This window comes from Panulirus ornatus, chromosome 50, assembly GCF_036320965.1.
Source record: "Panulirus ornatus isolate Po-2019 chromosome 50, ASM3632096v1, whole genome shotgun sequence".
In the NCBI taxonomy this organism is placed as follows: domain Eukaryota; kingdom Metazoa; phylum Arthropoda; class Malacostraca; order Decapoda; family Palinuridae; genus Panulirus; species Panulirus ornatus.
In genome coordinates, this window is record NC_092273.1 from 20,956,572 (window position 1) to 20,981,235 (window position 24,664).

At 39.6% G+C, this 24,664-nt stretch overlaps 4 protein-coding genes across 4 annotated transcripts; all 4 read right to left on the reverse strand.

Moving 5' to 3' along the window:
- Positions 1-2,827: 2,827 nt before the first annotated feature.
- Positions 2,828-3,211, reverse strand: LOC139764422 (U-scoloptoxin(01)-Cw1a-like). Its single transcript, XM_071690976.1, has one exon. It carries the CDS (start codon positions 3,209-3,211, stop codon positions 2,828-2,830), a length of 384 nt encoding a protein of 127 aa, XP_071547077.1.
- Positions 3,212-11,171: 7,960 nt separating this feature from the next.
- Positions 11,172-11,555, reverse strand: LOC139764423 (U-scoloptoxin(01)-Cw1a-like). The gene has a single exon (XM_071690977.1). It carries the CDS (start codon positions 11,553-11,555, stop codon positions 11,172-11,174), a length of 384 nt encoding a protein of 127 aa, XP_071547078.1.
- A 4,240-nt stretch (positions 11,556-15,795) lies between these two features.
- On the reverse strand, positions 15,796-16,179 carry LOC139764424 (U-scoloptoxin(01)-Cw1a-like). The gene has a single exon (XM_071690978.1). It carries the CDS (start codon positions 16,177-16,179, stop codon positions 15,796-15,798), a length of 384 nt encoding a protein of 127 aa, XP_071547079.1.
- Positions 16,180-22,839: 6,660 nt separating this feature from the next.
- Positions 22,840-23,223, reverse strand: LOC139764425 (U-scoloptoxin(01)-Cw1a-like). The gene has a single exon (XM_071690979.1). The coding sequence runs from the start codon at positions 23,221-23,223 to the stop codon at positions 22,840-22,842; it is 384 nt and encodes a 127-aa protein (XP_071547080.1).
- Between the last annotated feature and the right edge of the window lie 1,441 nt (positions 23,224-24,664).

The window sequence follows — 24,664 nt, forward strand, 5'->3', positions numbered from 1 at the left end:
CGTCCTGGCTTTCCGGTAAGCCTTTTTTACAAACCATTTACGATAACATAAATGCTTATAAGTACATCTCATATAAGTACATCTCATATAAGTACATCTCATATAAGTACATCTCATATAAGTACATCTCATATGGCTATATTCATCTTCTAGACTTGTGGAATCACATGTTCGCAGTGCTCATAAAAATATAGACGTAACTACAGACATTTTTCCAGGATGATCAGGTCCTGAAGAAGAACGAATATGACTCAGAGTTGGTAGCTTCCTGTGGATTTTGAAGGATAAGTGATCAGATTCTCTAGTTATCATCACGAACACGGCGATTTGCTTGTTATTCACGTTCAATTTTGAATTTGATGGTGGCGTGAATGTTGTATAATTCATTAAAGAAAACATCAGTCATAGTAAGATGGCTATAAGGACGACACATCATCAACACGTCTAAGCGACTGATTACGTCTACAGTTGAAAGTCTCTATTTCATTATTAAGCGAAATGGATGTTTATCTTTCATGTGTTTCACTATCATGTAAAAGATCCTGATGCTTTCATCTGTTTTCCACTTTAAAATCTCGAACTGACCAGATTTATCAGTTCTGTAATATGAACATATCTATTTTTCTTGAGACTTCAATGACTTTCTGTAATCTATGATATTCATATCTCATTGTTTATCTTGGAAAAATATCTATCTTGCACTGATTACAGTGGAAAAAATTATATCGCGCTGGTTATCTTGGAAATGATTCATATCGCGCTGGTTATCACGAGAGGTAGTTGGTGATGGTGACAGAGGTAGTTGGTGATGGCTCTCAGATGTGCCAGGTTTCATTCATGAAGCTAAAACTCCTTGCCTTGGATAATTCAGACAAAGCATCGTTAGAAATTTTAGTGATTCATCTAGTTATTCAAAATAGAGCTTAACTCAACGATGATCCGCAAGTACGAGTCACAGTGAGAGACTAATAAAATTTATGAAATATAAAGGATCCTTGCTTGTCCTTATCATTATATACACACACACATACACACATTCGGTACCTGTCAGCATTTTTCCTTCAGTGTCACTTTTTTTTACTTCAGTTGATGCTCGCGGCACATGCAGTCATAGTTTGCCAGCGAACACGCTACTGTCATTAGCCATTATACATTTTAAAGAAGGAAAATGAATATTTCTTCACAGACACATGATAAGGATAGTAAAGCAAATGTATTACCTTTAAGATCACTTGTCACATATCTCTTCAAGTGATTCACAAAATAAATGTCAAAGTTCCGTGGGTGAAATACTTGTCAAACTTTGATAACATCTTGACTTTCCTGATGAAACTTAGTGAGTTGAAAGTATGTAAGTAATGTTGGATGTGTGAGTGTACGAACCAATACTTGCTTACCGCTTCGTCGTGTCTCAGACATAGTACGCTCTTAGTAAACGCTGTAATTATGTTTTAATAATATAAACATTGCGGTAGTGCTTATTTGTTCATAAGAGATGTAGCTGGGCACACGGGGACATTGTCGGTGCAGACCCGTGTACCGCAACACCCTGGTTGTGAAGCACCATCTTACTCGACACTTTCTACATGTAAGTTTATGTCCATTATTAGTTTAGATTAAACCTTACTGTGCATCATTCAGTATTGTGAAACAATCTTGCTTATGGGTTGGGTGGGGAAGTGAGCTGTATATGATAGCTAATGAAGAGCACATACATATCATGGTTTAACTTTATTATATAAAGTCGTCCCTCGATCCATACTGATCAGCTGTTCCTGTTGTCCACACAGAACCAAAGCTGTTCAGTTTCTGTCTCCAAAGTCAGCCAGACGCTTGATGCAGACAGGAAAGCTTATCAAACTACCTCATGTAAGTTGACCGATGTATTGTTGACAGCAATAACTACAACAATGTACAGTTGACATGATAACTTGACTGATGCATTGTTAATAAAGATAACAAGACAGATATATTGTTGACCGCATTAACAAAGGCGATGTATTGTTGGCAGTAACAACTACGATGATGTATCATTCACAGTAGACTTGTTTTGCACTAGGCTTCCCGTAGCCCCAGCTGCCTTAGCGTCGTCATAAGATGTGTTTGTATGCCCAACAATTGTAAAGTACATGATATAGAACTTCTAACCCAGTTCAGTTGGATACATGTTTGTGTATGTTTTCTTGGGAATACGAGATGGATTATGGGTTATGTAAGTGTGTTTGTGTCTATAGTGTTTGTGTTTGTGGATAAATTTATATCTTCATTTGTTTATTTCTTTACGTGAGGCATATCTCTGAGCATAACTGCCTCCGAAAAAAAAAAAAACCATCACATCTACATGAGGAAATATTGTCACAATACAGTAGGTTCCTTCAACCCAGACAAGGTCCTCATGGCTGACCAGAAGTATGTACAAAGATGAAAATACTCGTCATTGATGCTTAATATTTATTGACTAATACAACATATTTCGGATAAAGGTTCGTGTCTGTCTTTGGTCGATGATTATACACTACTTACCCAAACATCATGTGTCTACATCAGGAAGGACCTATAGGCTAAGTGGTACGCCTTTGACTTCCGCTGTTACAGGAAAATCAGAGAAAAGGACGTGAAGAATCTAACAAGAATACATGACTGAAAATGAAATGCACCTAACAGAAATAGTTGCTGAGACATGAAAAATATTCAAGACATGACTGAGTCAATAGTCATTTAATCAAGACTCGACCAAAACATACAGAGTGTCAGTTGAGAGCCATTGCGACGAGCCAATAAGATGGTTAGGGACTCATGGGAGACCCCGAAGGTGTGGATAAAGTGTTTATATCCTCTCGGGAATGACACCGAACTGGGAGTTGCTGATGTCGTAGATAAAGCTGGACTCCTGGCAAGGATATGCCTCCTCGGGGAAGGTGCAGGTGAGCGACTCCTGGTTGAAGACAGTTTTGTTTCCGCACATGAAGGAGAAGTGAGCCGTCTCGAAAACATTTCCGGTTTCGTCAGCGAGGGGGTAACATAAATGGAAGAACTGGCAGTCATTCTCCATATCTGCGTAGTAGCCATAGGGACGGTCGGCGCAGGAGAAGAGGGTTTGGACATCGCGTAACCCAAATATTGCCTGAACTCCGTCAGGAAAAACGTATGCCATGCGGGCGGTGGCAACAGCGACAGTGGTCAGGAGGATGGCGAGGACGAGGCGGGCCATGATGAGATGCTGTTGAAGTAGAGAGTGTTGGGTTAACCCACCTGTGGGGAGACTGGTAACCCACCTGTGGGAAGACTGGTCAACCCACCTGTGGGGAGACTGGTCAACCCACCTCTGGGGAGACTGGTTAACCCACCTTTGGGGGGAATGGTTAACCCACCTTTAGGGGAGACTGATTAACCCACGTGTGGAAATACGAAGGTTTGGATTTAGCCCACCTGTGACTGCGTGATTTATACGAAAGTTCCATAACAATAATCCAGTAAAACCTGTCACAACTATTGTATGTTCGGAGAATTTTAGCTACATTATACTGTAGGTATATCATAACATGTGATTTATAAATTTGACAAAATTCTGAAGCAGATTATATCCGTGATTTGAAAAGAATATTGAAATATGTTTTTAGAGTCAGTCTGTAGAAAAGTCTGTAGAAATAATGACTGTAGTGTTGGACTGTGTGTGTGTGTGTGTGTGTGTGTGTGTGTGTGTGTGTGTGTGTGTGTGTGTGTGTGTGTGTGTGTGTGTTGTGTGTGTGTGTGTGTGTGTGTGTGTGTGTGTGTGTGTGGCTGGCTGTGTGTGTGGGAAGGGGGTGCATATGTTCAAGGGAGGATGGCAGACATTTCCTATATTTACCTTTTGGTCAGGAGATGTTCAGATGACTGTGTCTTCTGCTGCTCAACCAGTCCTTTTATACGCCCCTGGTAGACCTTGGCCACAAGGGAATGGTCCACTCACTGGGTCCCATACAGGAGGAGCATCCTTCCATCCTGCTATCCTGTTAGTTACCACATACCCTGTTACTCATGAAGAAAAAACACAAATAATGAAACAAAATGCGTATATATATATATATATATATATATATATATATATATATATATATATATATATATATATATATATATATATATATATATATATATACATATATATATATATATATATATATATATATATATATATATATATATATATATATATATATATATATATTTGTGTGTGTTTGTGTGTGTCTGTTTGTGTGTGTGTGTGTGTGTGTGTGTGTGTGTGTGTGTGTGCTACCGAACTACACCGTCTGCTAGAGCTTTCACTGAAAAACAAAAAACTTTGGCAAGACGGTATCATTGAGAGAACAGTTTCGTCAAAAAACTTTTCACCTCATAAAAAGTCTACATTTCCCTGGTACTGGAAGTAGCGCAGCCTTGAACTACAGGAACCTTTAGATAGGTCCTAAGGAACATTACGTATTTGTAGTCCAGAGTATATTGATGAGTTTGAGACGATATATTCTATTGGATCTAAGTTAAAGTACCCTAGATCTTTCATTGATAAAACCCTTAAGCTAGCAAAGGAATCATTTTATAGAGTTGAGCCCAAACCTCTCATTGACACCAAGAATCTTTTAGTTCTCCCTTTTCATACTAATTTAACTTTACTTCCTATGTTGCTTAAATCCTTTAATGTAAATGTTGCCTTTAGCAATAATAATACTATAAAGAATATCTTAATCAGGAATTCACCAGAAAATTCTCTTGATGCATCTATAAAGTGCCATGTAGAAATTGTGATAAGTTTTATGGTGAGCAGACTGGTAAGGATCTTTCTGTTAAATTCATGCAACACAAATGTAGTATAAGAACGGGACAAGAGTCAAATGCCTTGTTTGATTATGTTAAAAACTATGATAATTGTATTTGATTGGAGTAATGTAATCTCAGTTATCAACTCTAACTCTATTACCACGAGAAATATCATAGAATCTTCTATTACTAAATACACAAAGAATTATAATCTTAATATTAGTGACGGTCTATACAAGTTGGATAACTTTGTTGTTGATAAAATTTGTAAAATAATCAGTTTATAATACGCTCGTTGTCTGTCTTGGACAATCGCAGGTTTACCAAATGGCGTCCTAGCTACGTCTCTTCGTTATATATCAACTTGCTGTTATATTTCTCTCTTAAGTAACTGCTTTTTAGTTACTCAAAACTCACTTGAGAACATGTGAGGCAGCAACTACAGTATATTGTTTGCTTGACATGTCAAGCGGTCAAGGGCATTAACAAGAAGCCCCTTGCAAGTGTGAGTTAGATTGTTTAGTTACTATTAACCGTTAAGATGCATGCCACAATATTTCTGATACTGTGAGTAACCTTAGATATGTAATGTAACAATGAGCGCCGCGGACCCATGTATGATGAGTGACTATGTTAGCAGTGATGCAACCAGTTACATGTTACGATAACGCAGTGACTGCGCTTACACACAGACACGTGTCACTGTCATGTTATGTGTACCCATGTCATTCTATTTAGGTTCTAAATGTAAGGTGATTGCCTTTTCCTTAGCCTACAGGAAAGTGAGAAGTGAAAGTAAGCTTGGCATCCATTGGCCTAGATGGGTCATTAATGTCTGTATTAAGGGTTTTACTTAAACCATGGCTATGAGCCTCCATGGCATATTCACTTAAACATTATCAACCATCACATGATATATATATATATATATATATATATATATATATATATATATATATATATATATATATATATATATATTTTTTTTTTTTTTTCTTTTCTTTCTCACCTGTATTTATATATATATTAGGTACAGTAGGGTTGAGGGTCAAGTCAATTGGGAGGTGAGTTTGAATGGAGAAAAACTGGAGGAAGTGAAGTGTTTTAGATATCTGGGAGTGGATCTGGCAGCGGATGGAACCATGGAAGCGGAAGTGGATCATAGGGTGGGGGAGGGGGCGAAAATTTTGGGAGCCTTGAAAAATGTGTGGAAGTCGAGAACATTATCTCGGAAAGCAAAAATTGGTATATTTGAAGGAATAGTGGTTCTAACAATGTTGTATGGTTGCGAGGCGTGGGCTATGGATAAAGTTGTGCGCAGGAGGATGGACGTGCTGGAAATGAGATGTTTGAGGAAAATGTGTGGTGTGAGGTGGTTTGATCGAGTAAGTAACGTAAGGGTAAGAGAGATGTGTGGAAATAAAAAGAGCGTGGTTGAGAGAGCAGAAGAGGGTGTTTTGAAATGGTTTGGGCACATGGAGAGAATGAGTGAGGAAAGATTGACCAAGAGGATATATGTGTCGGAGGTGGAGGGAACGAGGAGAAGAGGGAGACCAAATTGGAGGTGGAAAGATGGAGTGAAAAAGATTTTGTGTGATCGGGGCCTGAACATGCAGGAGGGTGAAAGGAGGGCAAGGAATAGAGTGAATTGGAGCGATGTGGTATACAGGGGTTGACGTGCTGTCAGTGGATTGAATCAAGGCATGTGAAGCGTCTGGGGTAAACCATGGAAAGCTGTGTAGGTATGTATATTTGCGTGTGTGGACGTGTGTATGTACATGTGTATGGGGGGGGGTGGGGCCATTTCTTTCGTCTGTTTCCTTGCGCTACCTCGCAAACGCGGGAGACAGCGACAAAGTATAAAAAAAAAAAAAAAAAAATATATATATATATATATATATATATATATATATATATATATATATATATACATATATATATATATATATATGTATATATATGTATATATATATATATATATATATATATATATATATATATATATATATATATATATATATATATATATATATATATATATATATATTGGGAGGTAAGTTTGAATGGAGAAAAACTGGAGGAAGTAAAGTGTTTTAGATATCTGGTAGTGGATCTGGCAGCGGATGGAACCATGGAAGCGGAAGTGAATCATAGGGTGTGGGAGGGGGCGAAAATCCTGTGAGCCTTGAAGAATGTGTGGAAGTCGAGAACATTTTCTCTGAAAGCAAAAATGGCTATGTTTGAAACAATAGTGGTTCCAACATTGTTGGATGGTTGCGAGGCGTGGGCTATGGATAGAGTAGTGCGCAGGAGGGTGGATGTGCTGGAAATGAGATGTTTGAGAACAATATGTGGTGTGAGGTGGTTTGATCGAGTAAGTAATGTAAGGGTAAGAGAGATGTGTGGAAATAAAAAGAGCGTGGTTGAGAGAGCAGAAGAGGGTGTTTTGAAATGGTTTGGGCACATGGAGAGAATGAGTGAGGAAAGATTGACCGAGAGGATATATGTGTCGGAGGTGGAGGGAACGAGGAGAAGTGGGAGACCAAATTGGAGGTGGAAAGATGGAGTGAAAAAGATTTTGAGTGATCGGGGCCTGAACATGCAGGAGGGTGAAAGGCGGGCAAGGAATAGAGTGAATTGGATCGATGTGGTATACCGGGGTCGACGTGCTGTCAATGGATTGAATCAGGGCACGTGAAGCGTCTGGGGTAAACCATGGAAAGTTCTATGGGGCCTGGAAGTGGAAAGGGAGCTGTGGTTTCGGGCATTATTGCATGACAGCTAGAGACTGAGTGTGAACGAATGTGGCATTTGGTGTCTTTTCCGAGCGCTACCTCGCACACATGAGGGGGGAGGAGGATGGTATTCCATGTGTGGCGAGGTGTCGATGGGAATGAATAAAGGCAGACAGTGTGAATTGTGTGCATGTGTATATATGTATATGTGTGTGTGTATATATATGTGTACATTAAGATGCATGGGTATGTATATTTGCGTGTGGGGACGTGTATGTATATACATGTGTTTGGGGGTGGGTTGGGCCATATATTTCCTTTGTCGCTGTCTTCCACATTAGCGAGGTAGCGCAAGGAAACAGACGAAAGAATGGCCCAACCCTCACACATACACATGTATATATACACACATCCACATAGGCAAATATACATACCTATACATATATACATACCTACATACATACTTTTGTGAACAACGGAGTCTACACCGGTTATTTTCCATCAGGCTCACACAGCCAGCAGATAGCATTTTACCGAACCTAACCGTACAACGCCGAGGTATATGAATGCGAACAAAGAGCATATGAACGCGCACCTTCATAGAACATATATGACAATCACCTTATCACATATCGTTTAAAGTGTTTTAAAGTTCCCTGGTGATAAAGTTATTGATATTAGCAATTAAGGCACATTCGCTTACATTACGGGTAGCATAATCTGGTGAGGAGTGCAATATGATACAATATGACTGGGTTGTTAACGTCTAGATGATAATCGTTTTCTTGCCAAAGCTTAGCAGTAACATTACTGTGGTCACATATACGTACTGAAATTGTTATTCTATTGGAAGGCAACATTAGAAATACTGTTTATAATACCTGTCTTACATCAACTAAGTGTGGAGACTAGGGCAACACCAAACATTTAAGTATATCATCTTTTTCTATGTTGTTGTACTAGATGTATGAAATGTCGTCCTGGCTTTCCAGTAAGCCTTTTTTACAAACCATTTACGATAACATAAATGCTTATAAGTACATCTCATATAAGTACATCTCATATAAGTACATCTCATATGGCTATATTCATCTTCTAGACTTGTGGAATCACATGTTCGCAGTGCTCATAAAAATATAGACGTAACTACAGACATTTTTCCATTATGATCAGGTCCTGAAGAAGAACGAATATGACTCAGAGTTGGTAGCTTCCTTTGGATTTTGAAGGATAAGTGATCAGATTCTCTAGTTATCATCACGAAACGGCGATTTGCCTTCTTATTCACGTTCAATTTTGAATTTGATGGAGGAGTGAATGTTGTATAATTCATTAAAGAAAACATCAGTCATAGTAAGATGGCTATAAGGACGACACATCATCAACACATCTAAGCGACTGATTACGTCTACAGTTGAAAGTCTCTATTTCATTATTAAGCGAAATGGATGTTTATCTTTTATATGTTTCACTATCATGTAAAAGATCCTCATGCTTTCATCTGTTTTCCACTTTAAAATCTCGAACTGACCAGATTTATCTGTTCTGTAATATGAACATATTTATTTTTCTTGAGATTTCAATGACTTTCTGTAATCTATGATATTCATATCTCATTGTTTATCTTGGAAAAATATCTATCTTGCACTGATTACAGTGGAAAAAATTATATCGCGCTGGTTGTCTTGGAAATGATTCATATCGCGCTGGTTATCACCAGAGGTAGTTGGTGATGGTGGCAGAGGTAGTTAGTGATGGCTCTCAGATGTTGCCAGGTTTCATTCAGAGATTAATAAAATTTATGAAATATAAAGGATCCTTGCTTGTCCTTATCATTATACACACACACATACACACATTCGGTACCTGTCAGCATTTTTCCTTCAGTGTCACTTTTTTTTACTTCAGTTGATGCTCGCGGCACATGCAGTCATAGTTTGCCAGCCAGCACGCTACTGTCATTAGCCATTATACATTCTAAAGAAGGAAAATGAATATTTCTTCACAGACACATGATAAGGATAGTAAAACAAATGTATTACCTTTACGATCACATGTCACATATCTCTTCAAGTGATTCACAAAATAAATGTCAAAGTTCCGTGGGTGAAATACTTGTCAAACTTTGATAACATCTTGACTTTCCTGATGAAACTTAGTGAGTTGAAAGTATGTAAGTAATGTTGGATGTGTGAGTGTACGAACCATTACTTGCTTACCGCTTCGTCGTGTCTCAGACATAGTACGCTCTTAGTAAACGCTGTAGTTATGTTTTAATAATATAAACTTGCGGTTGTGCTTATTTGTTCATAAGAGATGTAGCTGGGCACACGGGGACATTGTCGGTGCAGACCCGTGTACCGCAACACCCTGGTTGTGAAACACCATCTTACTCGACACTTTCTACATGTAAGTTTATGTCCATTATTAGTTTAGATTAAACCTTACTGTGCATCATTCAGTATTGTGAAACAATCTTGCTTACGGGTTGGGTGGGGAAGTGAGCTGTATAATGATAGCTAATGAAGAGCACATACATATCATGGTTTAACTTTATTATATAAAGTCGTCCCTCGATCCATACTGATCAGCTGTTCCTGTTGTCCACACAGAATCAAAGCTGTTCAGTTTCTGTCTCCAAAGTCAGCCAGACGCTTGATGCAGAAAGGAAAGCTTATCAAACTACCTCATGTAAGTTGACCGATGTATTGTTGACAGCAATAACTACAACAATGTACAGTTGACATGATAACTTGACTGATGCATTGTTAATAAAGATAACAAGACAGATATATTGTTGACCGCATTAACAAAGGCGATGTATTGTTGGCAGTAACAACTACGATGATGTATCATTCACAGTAGACTTGTTTTGCACTAGGCTTCCCTTAGCCCCAGCTGCCGTCGTCATAAGATGTGTTTGTATGCCCAACAATTGTAAAGTACACGATATAGAACTTCTAACCCAGTTCAGTTGGATACATGTTTGTGTATGTTTTCTTGGGAATACGAGATGGATTATGGGTTATGTAAGTGTGTTTGTGTCTATAGTGTTTGTGTTTGTGGATAAATTTATTTCTTCATTTGTTTGTTTCTTTACGTGACGCATATCTCTGAGCATAACTGCCTCCGAAAAAAAAAACCCATCACATCTACATGAGGAAATATTGTCACAATACAGTAGGTTCCTTCAACCCAGACAAGGTCCTCATGGCTGACCAGAAGTATGTACAAAGATGAAAATACTCGTCATTGATGCTTAATATTTATTGACTAATACAACATATTTCGGATAAAGGTTCGTGTCTGTCTTTGGTCGATGATTATACACTACTTACCCAAACATCATGTGTCTACATCAGGAAGGACCTATAGGCTAAGTGGTACGCCTTTGACTTTCGCTGTTACAGGAAAATCAGAGAAAAGGACGCGAAGAATCTAACAAGAATACATGACTGAAAATGAAATGCGCCTAACAGAAATAGTTGCTGAGACATGAAAAATATTCAAGACATGACTGAGTCAATAGTCATTTAATCAAGACTCGACCAAAACATACAGAGTGTCAGTTGAGAGCCATTGCGACGAGCCAATAAGATGGTTAGGGACTCATGGGAGACCCCGAAGGTGTGGATAAAGTGTTTATATCCTCTCGGGAATGACACCGAACTGGGAGTTGCTGATGTCGTAGATAAAGCTGGACTCCTGGCAAGGATATGCCTCCTCGGGGAAGGTGCAGGTGAGCGACTCCTGGTTGAAGACAGTTTTGTTTCCGCACATGAAGGAGAAGTGAGCCGTCTCGAAAACATTTCCGGTTTCGTCAGCGAGGGGGTAACATAAATGGAAGAACTGGCAGTCATTCTCCATATCTGCGTAGTAGCCATAGGGACGGTCGGCGCAGGAGAAGAGGGTTTTTACATCGCGTAACCCAAATATTGCCTGAACTCCGTCAGGAAAAACGTATGCCATGCGGGCGGTGGCAACAGCGACAGTGGTCAGGAGGATGGCGAGGACGAGGCGGGCCATGATGAGATGCTGTTGAAGTAGAGAGTGTTGGGTTAACCCACCTGTGGGGAGACTGGTAAACCACCTGTGGGGAGACTGGTTAACCCACCTTTGGGGGGAATGGTTAACCCACCTTTGGGGAGACTGGTTAACCCACCTTTGGGGAGACTGATTAACCCACGTGTGGAAATACGAAGGTTTGGGTTAGCCCACCTGTGACTGCGTGATTTATACGAAAGTTCCATAACAATAATCCAGTAAAACCTGTCACAACTATTGTATATTCGGAGAATTTTAGCTACATTATACTGTAGGTATATCATAACATGTGATTTATAAATTTGACAAAATTCTGAAGCAGGTTATATCCGTGATTTGAAAAGAAGAATACTGAAATATGTTTTTAGAGTCAGTCTGTAGAAAAGTCTGTATAAATAATGACTGTAGTGTTGGACTGTGTGTGTGTGTGTGTGTGTGTGTGTGTGTGTGTGGCTGGCCGTGTGTGTGGGAAGGGGGTGCATATGTTCAAGGGAGGATGGCAGACATTTCCTATATTTACCTTTTGGTCAGGAGATGTTCAGATGACTGTGTCTTCAGCTGCTCAACCAGTCCTTTTATACGCCCCTGGTAGACCTTGGCCACAAGGGAATGGTCCACTCACTGGGTCCCATACAGGAGGAGCATCCTTCCATCCTGCTATCCTGTTAGTTACCACATACCCTGTTACTCATGAAGAAAAAACACAAATAATGAAACAAAATGCGTATATATATATATATATATATATATATATATATATATATATATATATATATATATATATATATATATATATATATATATTTGTGTGTGTGTTTCTGTGTGTGTTTGTGTTTGTGTGTGTGTGTGTGTGTGTGTGTGTGTGTGTGTGCTACCGAACTACACCGTCTGCTAGAGCTTTCACTGAAAAAAAAAAACTTTGGCAAGACGGTATCATTGAGAGAACAGTTTCGTCAACAAACTTTTCACCTCATAAAAAGTCTACATTTCCCTGGTACTGGAAGTAGCGCAGCCTTGAACTACAACAGGAACCTTTAGATAGGTCCTAAGGAACATTACGTATTTGTAGTCCAGAGTATATTGATGATGAGTTTGAGAAGATATATTCTATTGGATCTAAGTTAAAGTACCCTAGATCTTTCATTGATAAAACACTTAAGCTAGCAAAGGAATCATTTTATAGAGTTGAGCCCAAACCTCCCATTGACACCAAGAATCTTTTAGTTCTCCCTTTTCATACTAATTTAACTTTACTTCCTATGTTGCTTAAATCCTTTAATGTAAATGTTGCCTTTAGCAATAATAATACTATAAAGAATATCTTAATCAGGAATTCACCAGAAAATTCTCTTGATGCATCTATAAAGTGCCATGTAGAAATTGTGATAAGTTTTATGGTGAGCAGACTGGTAAGGATCTTTCTGTTAAATTCAAGCAACACAAATATAGTATAAGAACGGGACAAGAGTCAAATGCCTTGTTTGATTATGTTAAAAACTATGATCATTGTATTTGATTGGAGTAATGCAATCTCAGTTATCAACTCTAACTCTATTACCACGAGAAATATCGTTGAATCTTCTATTACTAAATACACAAAGAATTATAATCTTAATATTAGTGATGGTCTATACAAGTTGGATAACTTTGTTGTTGATAAAATTTGTAAAATAATCAGTTTATAATACGTTCGTTGTCTGTCTTGGACAATCGTAGGTTTACCAAATGGCGTCCTAGCTACTTGCTGTTATATTTCTCTCTTGAGTAACTGCTTTTCAGTTACTCAAAACTCACTTAAGAACATGTGAGGCAGTAACTACAGTATATTGTTTGCTTGACATGTCAAGCGGTCAAGGGCATTAACAAAAAGCCTCTTGCAAGTGTGAGTTAGAATGTTTAGTTACTATTAACAGTTAAGATGCATGCCACAATATTTCTGATACTGTGAGTAACCTTAGATATGTAATGTAACAATGTGCGCCCGCGGACCCGTGTATGATGACTGACTATGTTAGCAGGGATGCAACCAGTTACATGTTACGATAACGCAGTGACTGCGCTTACACACAGACACGTGTCACTGTCATGTTATGTGTACCCAGGTCATTCTATTTAGGTTCTAAATGTAAGGTGATTGCCTTTTCCTTAGCCTACAGGAAAGTGAGAAGTGAAAGTAAGCTTGGCATCCATTGGCCTAGATGGGTCATTGATGTCTGTATTAAGGGTTTTACTTAAACCATGGCTATGAGCCTCCATGGCATATTCACTTAAACATTATCAACCATCACATGATATATGTATATATATATATATATATATATATATATATATATATATATATATATATATATATATATATATATATATATATATATATATATATATATTGGGAGGTAAGTTTGAATGAAGAAAAACTGGAGGAAGTAAAGTGTTTTAGACATCTGGGAGTGGATCTGGCAGCGGATGGAACCATGGAAGCGGAAGTGAATCATAGGGTGTGGGAGGGGGCGAAAATCCTGTGAGCCTTGAAGAATGTGTGGAAGTCGAGAACATTTTCTCTGAAAGCAAAAATGGCTATGTTTGAAGGAATAGTGGTTCCAACAATGTTGGATGGTTGCGAGGCGTGGGCTATGGATAGAGTAGTGCCCAGGAGGGTGGATGTGCTGCAAATGAGATGTTCCGTGGGTGAAATACTTGTCAAACTTTGATAACATCTTGACTTTCCTGATGAAACTTAGTGAGTTGAAAGTATGTAAGTAATGTTGGATGTGTGAGTGTACGAACCAATACTTGCTTACCGCTTCGTCGTGTCTCAGACATAGTACGCTCTTAGTAAACGCTGTAGTTATGTTTTAATAATATAAACATTGCGGTAGTGCTTATTTGTTAATAACAGATGTAGCTGGGCACACGGGGGACATTGTCGGTGCAGACCCGTGTACCGCAACACCCTGGTTGTGAAGCACCATCTTACTCGACACTTTCTACATGTAAGTTTATGTCCATTATTAGTTTAGATTAAACCTTACTGTGCATCATTCAGTATTGTGAAACAATCTTGCTTATGGGTTGGGTGGGGAAGTGAGCTGTATAATGATAGCTAATGAAGAGCACATACATATCATGGTTTAACTTTATTATATAAAGTCGTCCCTCGATCCATACTGATCAGCTGTTCCTGTTGTCCACACAGAACCAAGGCTGTTCAGTTTCTGTCTCCAAAGTCAGCCAGACGCTTGATGCAGACAGAAAAGCTTATCAAACTACCTCATGTAAGTTGACCGATGTATTGTTGACAGCAGTAACTACAACAATGTACAGTTGACATGATGACTGATGCATTGTTAATAAGGATAACAAGACAGATATATTGTTGACCGCAATAACAAAGGCAATGTATTGTTGGCAGTAAGAACTACGATGATGTATCATTCACAGTAGACTTGTTTTGCGCTAGGCTTCCCGTAGCCCCAGGTGCCTTAGCGTCGTCATAAGATGTGTTTGTATGCCCAACAATTGTAAAGTACACGATATAGAACTTCTAACCCAGTTCAGTTGGATACATGTTTGTGTATGTTTTCTTGGGAATACGAGATGGATTATGGGTTATGTAAGTGTGTTTGTGTCTATAGGGTTTGTGTTTGTGGATAAATTTATATCTTCATTTGTTTATTTCTTTACGTGACGCATATCTTTGAGCATAACTGCCTCCGAAAAAAAAAAAACCACATCTACATGAGGAAATATTGTCACAATACAGTAGGTTCCTTCAACACAGACAAGGTCCTCATGGCTGACCAGAAGTATGTACAAAGATGAAAATACTCGTCATTGATGCTTAATATTTATTGACTAATACAACATATTTCGGATAAAGGTTCGTGTCTGTCTTTGGTCGATGATTATACACTACTTACCCAAACATCATGTGTCTACATCAGGAGGGACCTATAGGCTAAGTGGTACGCCTTTGACTTCCGCTGTTACAGGAAAATCAGAGAAAAGGACGTGAAGAATCTAAGAAGAATACATGACTGAAAATGAAATGCACCTAACAGAAATAGTTGCTGAGACATGAAAAATATTCAAGACATGACTGAGTCAATAGTTATTTAATCAAGACTCGACCAAAACATACAAGAGTGTCAGTTGAGAGCCATTGCGACGAGCCAATAAGATGGTCAGGGACTCATGGGAGACACCGAAGGTGTGGATAAAGTGTTTATATCCTCTCGGGAATGACACCGAACTGGGAGTTGCTGATGTCGTAGATAAAGCTGGACTCCTGGCAAGGATATGCCTCCTCGGGGAAGGTGCAGGTGAGCGACTCCTGGTTGAAGACAGTTTTGTTTCCGCACATGAAGGAGAAGTGAGCCGTCTCGAAAACATTTCCGGTTTCGTCAGCGAGGGGGTAACATAAATGGAAGAACTGGCAGTCATTCTCCATATCTGCGTAGTAGCCATAGGGACGGTCGGCGCAGGAGAAGAGGGTTTGGACATCGCGTAACCCAAATATTGCCTGAACTCCGTCAGGAAAAACGTATGCCATGCGGGCGGTGGCAACAGCGACAGTGGTCAGGAGGATGGCGAGGACGAGGCGGGCCATGATGAGATGCTGTTGAAGTAGAGAGTGTTGGGTTAACCCACCTGTGGGGAGACTGGTAACCCACCTCTGGGAAGACAGGTCAACCCACCTGTGGGAAGACTGGTCAACCCACCTGTGGGGAGACTGGTTAACCCACCTTTGGGGAGACTGGTTAACCCACCTTTGGGGAGACTGATTAACCCACGTGTGGAAATACGAAGGTTTGGGTTAGCCCACCTGTGACTGCGTGATTTATACGAAAGTTCCATAACAATAATCCAGTAAAACCTGTCACAACTATTGTATGTTCAGAGAATTTTAGCTACATTATACTGTAGGTATATCATAACATGTGATTTATAAATTTGACAAAATTCTGAAGCAGGTTATATCCGTGATTTGAAAAGAAGAATATTGAAATATGTTTTTAGAGTCAGTCTGTAGAAAAGTCTGTAGAAATAATGACTGTAGTGTTGGACTGTGTGTATGTGTGTGTGTGTGTGTGTGTGTGTGTGTGTGTGTGTGTGTGTGTGTGTGTGTGTGTTTGTGTGTGGTGTGTGTGGTGTGTGTGTGTGTGTGTGTGTGTGTGTGTGTGTGTGTGTGTGTGTGTGTGGCTGGCCGTGTGTGTGGGAAGGGGGTGCATATGTTCAAGGGAGGATGGCAGACATTTCCTATATTTACCTTTTGGTCAGGAGATGTTCAGATGACTGTGTCTTCTGCTGCTCAACCAGTCCTTTTATACGCCCCTGGTAGACCTTGGCCACAAGGGAATGGTCCACTCACTGGGTCCCATACAGGAGGAGCATCCTTCCATCCTGCTATCCTGTTAGTTACCACATACCCTGTTACTCATGACGAAAAAACACAAATAATGAAACAAAATGCGTATATATATATATATATATATATATATATATATATATATATATATATATATATATATATATATATATATATATATATATATATGTATGTATATATATATTTGTCTGTGTGTTTCTGTGTGTGTTTATGTGTGTGTTTGTGTGTGTGTTTGTGTGTGTGTTTGTATGTGTGTGTGTGTGTGTGTGTGTGTGTGTGTGTGTGTGTGTGTGTGCTACCGAACTACACCGTCTGCTAGAGCTTTCACTGAAAAAAAAAAAAACTTTGGCAAGACGGTATCATTGAGAGAACAGTTTCGTCAAAAAACTTTTCACCTCATAAAAAGTCTACATTTCCCTGGTACTGGAAGTAGCGCAGCCTTGAACTACAGGAAACTTTAGATAGGTCCTAAGGAACATTACGTATTTGTAGTCCAGAGTATATTGATGATGAGTTTGAGAAGATATATTCTATTGGATCTAAGTTAAAGTACCCTAGATCTTTCATTGATAAAACACTTAAGCTAGCAAAGGAATCATTTTATAGAGTTGAGCCCAAACCTCCCATTGACACCAAGAATCTTTTAGTTCTCCCTTTTCATACTAATTAACTTTACTTCCTATGTTGCTTAAATCCTTTAATGTAAATGTTGCCTTTAGCAATAATAATACTATAAAGAATATGTTAACCAGGAATTCACCAGAAAATTCTCCTGGTGCATCTATAAAGTGCCATGTAGAAATTGTGATAAATTTTATGTTGAGCAGACTGGTAAGGATCTTTCTGTTAAATTCAAGCAACACAAATATAGTATAAGAACGGGACAAGAGTCAAATGCCTTGTTTGATTATGTTAAAAACTATGATCATTGTATTTGATTGGAGTAATGCAATCTCAGTTATCAACTCTAACTCTATTACCACGAGAAATATCATTGAATCTTCTATTACTAAATACACAAAGAATTATAATCTTAATATTAGTGATGGTCTATACAAGTTGGATAACTTTGTTGTTGATAAAATTTGTAAAATAATCAGTTTATAATACGTTCGTTGTCTGTCTTGGACAATCGTAGGTTTACCAAATGGCGTCCTAGCTACTTGCTGTTATATTTCTCTCTTGAGTAACTGCTTTTCAGTTACTCAAAACTCACTTAAGAACATGTGAGGCAGTAACTACAGTATATTGTTTGCTTGACATGTCAAGCGGTCAAGGGCATTAACAAAAAGCCTCTTGCAAGTGTTAGTTAGAATGTTTAGTTACTATTAACAGTTAAGATGCATGCCACAATATTTCTGATACTGTGAGTAACCTTAGATATGTAATGTAACAATGTGCGCCCGCGGACCCGTGTATGATGAGTGACTATGTTAGTAGTGATGCAACCAGTTACATGTTACGATAACGCAGTGACTGCGCTTACACACAGACACGTGTCACTGTCATGTTATGTGTACCCAGGTCATTCTATTTAGGTTCTAAATGTAAGGTGATTGCCTTTTCCTTAGCCTACAGGAAAGTGAGAAGTGAAAGTAAGCTTGGCATCCATTGGCCTAGATGGGTCATTGATGTCTGTATTAAGGGTTTTACTTAAACCATGGCTATGAGCCTCCATGGCATATTCACTTAAACATTATCAACCATCACATGATATATGTATATATATATATATATATATATATATATATATATATATATATATATATATATATATATATATATATATATATATATATATATTTTATACTTTTTTTTTTTTTTTTTATACTTTGTCGCTGTCTCCCGCGTTTGCGAGGTAGCGCAAGGAAACAGACGAAAGAAATGGCCCAACCCCCCCCCCCCCCCATACACATGTACATACACACGTCCACACACGCAAATATACATACCTACACAGCTTTCCATGGTTTACCCCAGACGCTTCACATGCCTTGATTCAATCCACTGACAGCACGTCAACCCCTGTATACCACATGACTCCAATTCACTCTATTCCTTGCCCTCCTTTCACCCTCCTGCATGTTCAGGCCCCGATCACACAAAATCTTTTTCACTCCATCTTTCCACCTCCAATTTGGTCTCCCTCTTCTCCTCGTTCCCTCCACCTCCGACACATATATCCTCTTGGTCTATCTCTCCTCACTCATTCTCTCCATGTGCCCAAACCATTTCAAAACACCCTCTTCTGCTCTCTCAACCACGCTCTTTTTATTTCCACACATCTCTCTTACCCTTACGTTACTTACTCGATCAAACCACCTCACACCACACATTGTCCTCAAACATCTCATTTCCAGCACATCCATCCTCCTGCGCACATCTCTATCCATAGCCCACGCCTCGCAACCATACAACATTGTTGGAACCACTATTCCCTCAAACATACCCATTTTTGCTTTCCGAGATAATGTTCTCGACTTCCACACATTTTTCAAGGCTCCCAAAATTTTCGCCCCCTCCCCCACCCTATGATCCACTTCCGCTTCCATGGTTCCATCCGCTGACAGATCCACTCCCAGATATCTAAAACACTTCACTTCCTCCAGTTTTTCCCCATTCAAACTCACCTCCCAATTGACTTGACCCTCACCCCTACTGTACCTAATAACCTTGCTCTTATTCACATTTACTCTCAACTTTCTTCTTCCACACACTTTACCAAACTCAGTCACCAGCTTCTGCAGTTTCTCACATGAATCAGCCACCAGCGCTGTATCATCAGCGAACAACAACTGACTCACTTCCCAAGCTCTCTCATCCCCAACAGACTTCATACTTGCCCCTCTTTCCAGGACTCTTGCATTTACCTCCCTTACAACCCCATCCATAAACAAATTAAACAACCATGGAGACATCACACACCCCTGCCGCAAACCTACATTCACTGAGAACCAATCACTTTCCTCTCTTCCTACACGTACACATGCCTTACATCCTCGATAAAAACTTTTCACTGCTTCTAACAACTTGCCTCCAACACCATATATTCTTAATACCTTCCACAGAGCATCTCTATCAACTCTATCATATGCCTTCTCCAGATCCATAAATGCTACATACAAATCCATTTGCTTTTCTAAGTATTTCTCACATACATTCTTCAAAGCAAACACCTGATCCACACATCCTCTACCACTTCTGAAACCGCACTGCTCTTCCCCAATCTGATGCTCTGTACATGCCTTCACCCTCTCAATCAATACCCTCCCATATAATTTACCAGGAATACTCAACAAACTTATACCTCTGTAATTTGAGCACTCACTCTTATCCCCTTTGCCTTTGTACAATGGCACTATGCACGCATTCCGCCAATCCTCAGGCACCTCACCATGAGTCATACATACATTAAATAACCTTACCAACCAGTCAACAATACAGTCACCCCCTTTTTTAATAAATTCCACTGCAATACCATCCAAACCTGCTGCCTTGCCGGCTTTCATCTTCCGCAAAGCTTTTACTACCTCTTCTCTGTTTACCAAATCATTTTCCCTAACCCTCTCACTTTGCACACCACCTCGACCAAAACACCCTATATCTGCCACTCTGTCATCAGACACATTCAACAAACCTTCAAAATACTCATTCCATCTCCTTCTCACATCACCGCTACTTGTTATCACCTCCCCATTTACGCCCTTCACTGAAGTTCCTATTTGCTCCCTTGTCTTACGCACCCTATTTACCTCCTTCCAGAACATCTTTTTATTCTCCCTAAAATTTACTGATAGTCTCTCACCCCAACTCTCATTTGCCCTTTTTTTCACCTCTTGCACCTTTCTCTTGACCTCCTGTCTCTTTCTTTTATACTTCTCCCACTCAATTGCATTTTTTCCCTGCAAAAATCGTCCAAATGCCTCTCTCTTCTCTTTCACTAATACTCTTACTTCTTCATCCCACCACTCACTACCCTTTCTAAACAGCCCACCTCCCACTCTTCTCATGCCACATATATATATATATATATGTATATATTGGGAGGTAAGTTTGAATGAAGAAAAACTGGAGGAAGTAAAGTGTTTTAGATATCTGGGAGCGGATCTGGCAGCGGATGGAACCATGGAAGCGGAAGTGAATCATAGGGTGGGGGAGGGGGCGAAAATCCTGTGAGCCTTGAAGAATGTGTGGAAGTCGAGAACATTTTCTCTGAAAGCAAAAATGGCTATGTTTGAAAGAATAGTGGTTCCAACAATGTTGGATGGTTGCGAGGCGTGGGCTATGGATAGAGTAGTGCCCAGGAGGGTGGATGTGCTGGAAATGAGATGTTCCGTGGGTGAAATACTTGTCAGACTTTGATAACATCTTGACTTTCCTGATGAAACTTAGTGAGTTGAAAGTATGTAAGTAATGTTGGATGTGTGAGTGTACGAACCATTACTTGCTTACCGCTTCGTCGTGTCTCAGACATAGTACGCTCTTAGTAAACGCTGTAGTTATGTTTTAATAATATAAACATTGCGGTAGTGCTTATTTGTTAATAACAGATGTAGCTGGGCACACGGGGGACATTGTCGGTGCAGACCCGTGTACCGCAACACCCTGGTTGTGAAGCACCATCTTACTCGACACTTTCTACATGTAAGTTTATGTCCATTATTAGTTTAGATTAAACCTTACTGTGCATCATTCAGTATTGTGAAACAATCTTGCTTATGGGTTGGGTGGGGAAGTGAGCTGTATAATGATAGCTAATGAAGAGCACATACATATCATGGTTTAACTTTATTATATAAAGTCGTCCCTCGATCCATACTGATCAGCTGTTCCTGTTGTCCACACAGAACCAAGGCTGTTCAGTTTCTGTCTCCAAAGTCAGCCAGACGCTTGATGCAGACAGAAAAGCTTATCAAACTACCTCATGTAAGTTGACCGATGTATTGTTGACAGCAGTAACTACAGCAATGTACAGTTGACATGATGACTGATGCATTGTTAATAAAGATAACAAGACAGATATATTGTTGACCGCAATAACAAAGGCAATGTATTGTTGGCAGTAAGAACTACGATGATGTATCATTCACAGTAGACTTGTTTTGCGCTAGGCTTCCCGTAGCCCCAGGTGCCTTACTAAGCGTCGTCATAAGATGTGTTTGTATGCCCAACAATTGTAAAGTACATGATATAGAACTTCTAACCCAGTTCAGTTGGATACATGTTTGTGTATGTTTTCTTGGGAATACGAGATGGATTATGGGTTATGTAAGTGTGTTTGTGTCTATAGGGTTTGTGTTTGTGGATAAATTTATTTCTTCATTTGTTTATTTCTTTACGTGACGCATATCTTTGAGCATAACTGCCTCCGAAAAAAAAAAAAATCACATCTACATGAGGAAATATTGTCACAATACAGTAGGTTCCTTCAACACAGACAAGGTCCTCATGGCTGACCAGAAGTATGTACAAAGATGAAAATACTCGTCATTGATGCTTAATATTTATTGACTAATACAACATATTTCGGATAAAGGTTCGTGTCTGTCTTTGGTCGATGATTATACACTACTTACCCAAACATCATGTGTCTACATCAGGAGGGACCTATAGGCTAAGTGGTACGCCTTTGACTTCCGCTGTTACAGGAAAATCAGAGAAAAGGACGTGAAGAATCTAACAAGAATACATGACTGAAAATGAAATGCACCTAACAGAAATAGTTGCTGAGACATGAAAAATATTCAAGACATGACTGAGTCAATAGTTATTTAATCAAGACTCGACCAAAACATACAGAGTGTCAGTTGAGAGCCATTGCGACGAGCCAATAAGATGGTCAGGGACTCATGGGAGACACCGAAGGTGTGGATAAAGTGTTTATATCCTCTCGGGAATGACACCGAACTGGGAGTTGCTGATGTCGTAGATAAAGCTGGACTCCTGGCAAGGATATGCCTCCTCGGGGAAGGTGCAGGTGAGCGACTCCTGGTTGAAGACAGTTTTGTTTCCGCACATGAAGGAGAAGTGAGCCGTCTCGAAAACATTTCCGGTTTCGTCAGCGAGGGGGTAACATAAATGGAAGAACTGGCAGTCATTCTCCATATCTGCGTAGTAGCCATAGGGACGGTCGGCGCAGGAGAAGAGGGTTTGGACATCGCGTAACCCAAATATTGCCTGAACTCCGTCAGGAAAAACGTATGCCATGCGGGCGGTGGCAACAGCGACAGTGGTCAGGAGGATGGCGAGGACGAGGCGGGCCATGATGAGATGCTGTTGAAGTAGAGAGTGTTGGGTTAACCCACCTGTAGGGAGACTGGTAACCCACCTGTGGGGAGACTGGTTAACCCACCTGTGGGGAGACTGGTTAACCCACCTTTGGGGGGAATGGATAACCCACCTTCGGGGAGACTGGTCAACCCACCTTTGGGGAGACTGGTTAACCCACCTGTGGGGAGACTGATTAACCCACCTTTGGGGAGACTGATTAACCCACGTGTGGAAATACGAAGGTTTGGGTTAGCCCACCTGTGACTGCGTGATTTATACGAAAGTTCCATAACAATAATCCAGTAAAACCTGTCACAACTATTGTATGTTCGGAGAATTTTAGCTACATTATACTGTAGGTATATCATAACATGTGATTTATAAATTTGACAAAATTCTGAAGCAGGTTATATCCGTGATTTGAAAAGAAGAATATTGAAATATGTTTTTAGAGTCAGTCTGTAGAAAAGTCTGTAAAAATAATGACTGTAGTGTTGGACTGTGTGTGTGAGTGTGTGTGTGTGTGTGTGTGTGTGTGTGTGTGTGTGTGTGTGTGTGTGTGTGTGTGTGTGTGTGTGTGTGTGGCTGGCCGTGTGTGTGGGAAGGGGGTGCATATGTTCAAGGGAGGATGGCAGACATTTCCTATATTTACCTTTTGGTCAGGAGATGTTCAGATGACTGTGTCTTCAGCTGCTCAACCAGTCCTTTTATACGCCCCTGGTAGACCTTGGCCACAAGGGAATGGTCCACTCACTGGGTCCCATACAGGAGGAGCATCCTTCCATCCTGCTATCCTGTTAGTTACCACATACCCTGTTACTCATGAAGAAAAAACACAAATAATGAAACAAAATGCGTATATATATATATATATATATATATATATATATATATATATATATATATATATATATATATATATATATATATATATTTGTGTGTGTGTTTCTGTGTGTGTTTATGTGTGTGTTTGTGTGTGTGTTTGTGTATGTGTTTGTATGTGTGTGTGTGTGTGTGTGTGTGTGTGTGTGTGTGTGTGCTACCGAACTACACCGTGTGCTAGAGCTTTCACTGAAAAAAAAAAAAAAAAATTTGGCAAGACGGTATCATTGAGAGAACAGTTTCGTCAAAAAACTTTTCACCTCATAAAAAGTCTACATTTCCCTGGTACTGGAAGTAGCGCAGCCTTGAACTACAGGAACCTTTAGATAGGTCCTAAGGAACATTACGTATTTGTAGTCCAGAGTATATTGATGATGAGTTTGAGACGATATATTCTATTGGATCTAAGTTAAAGTACCCTAGATCTTTCATTGATAAAACCCTTAAGCTAGCAAAGGAATCATTTTATAGAGTTGAGCCCAAACCTCCCATTGACACCAAGAATCTTTTAGTTCTCCCTTTTCATACTAATTTTTCTTTATTTTCCATGTTG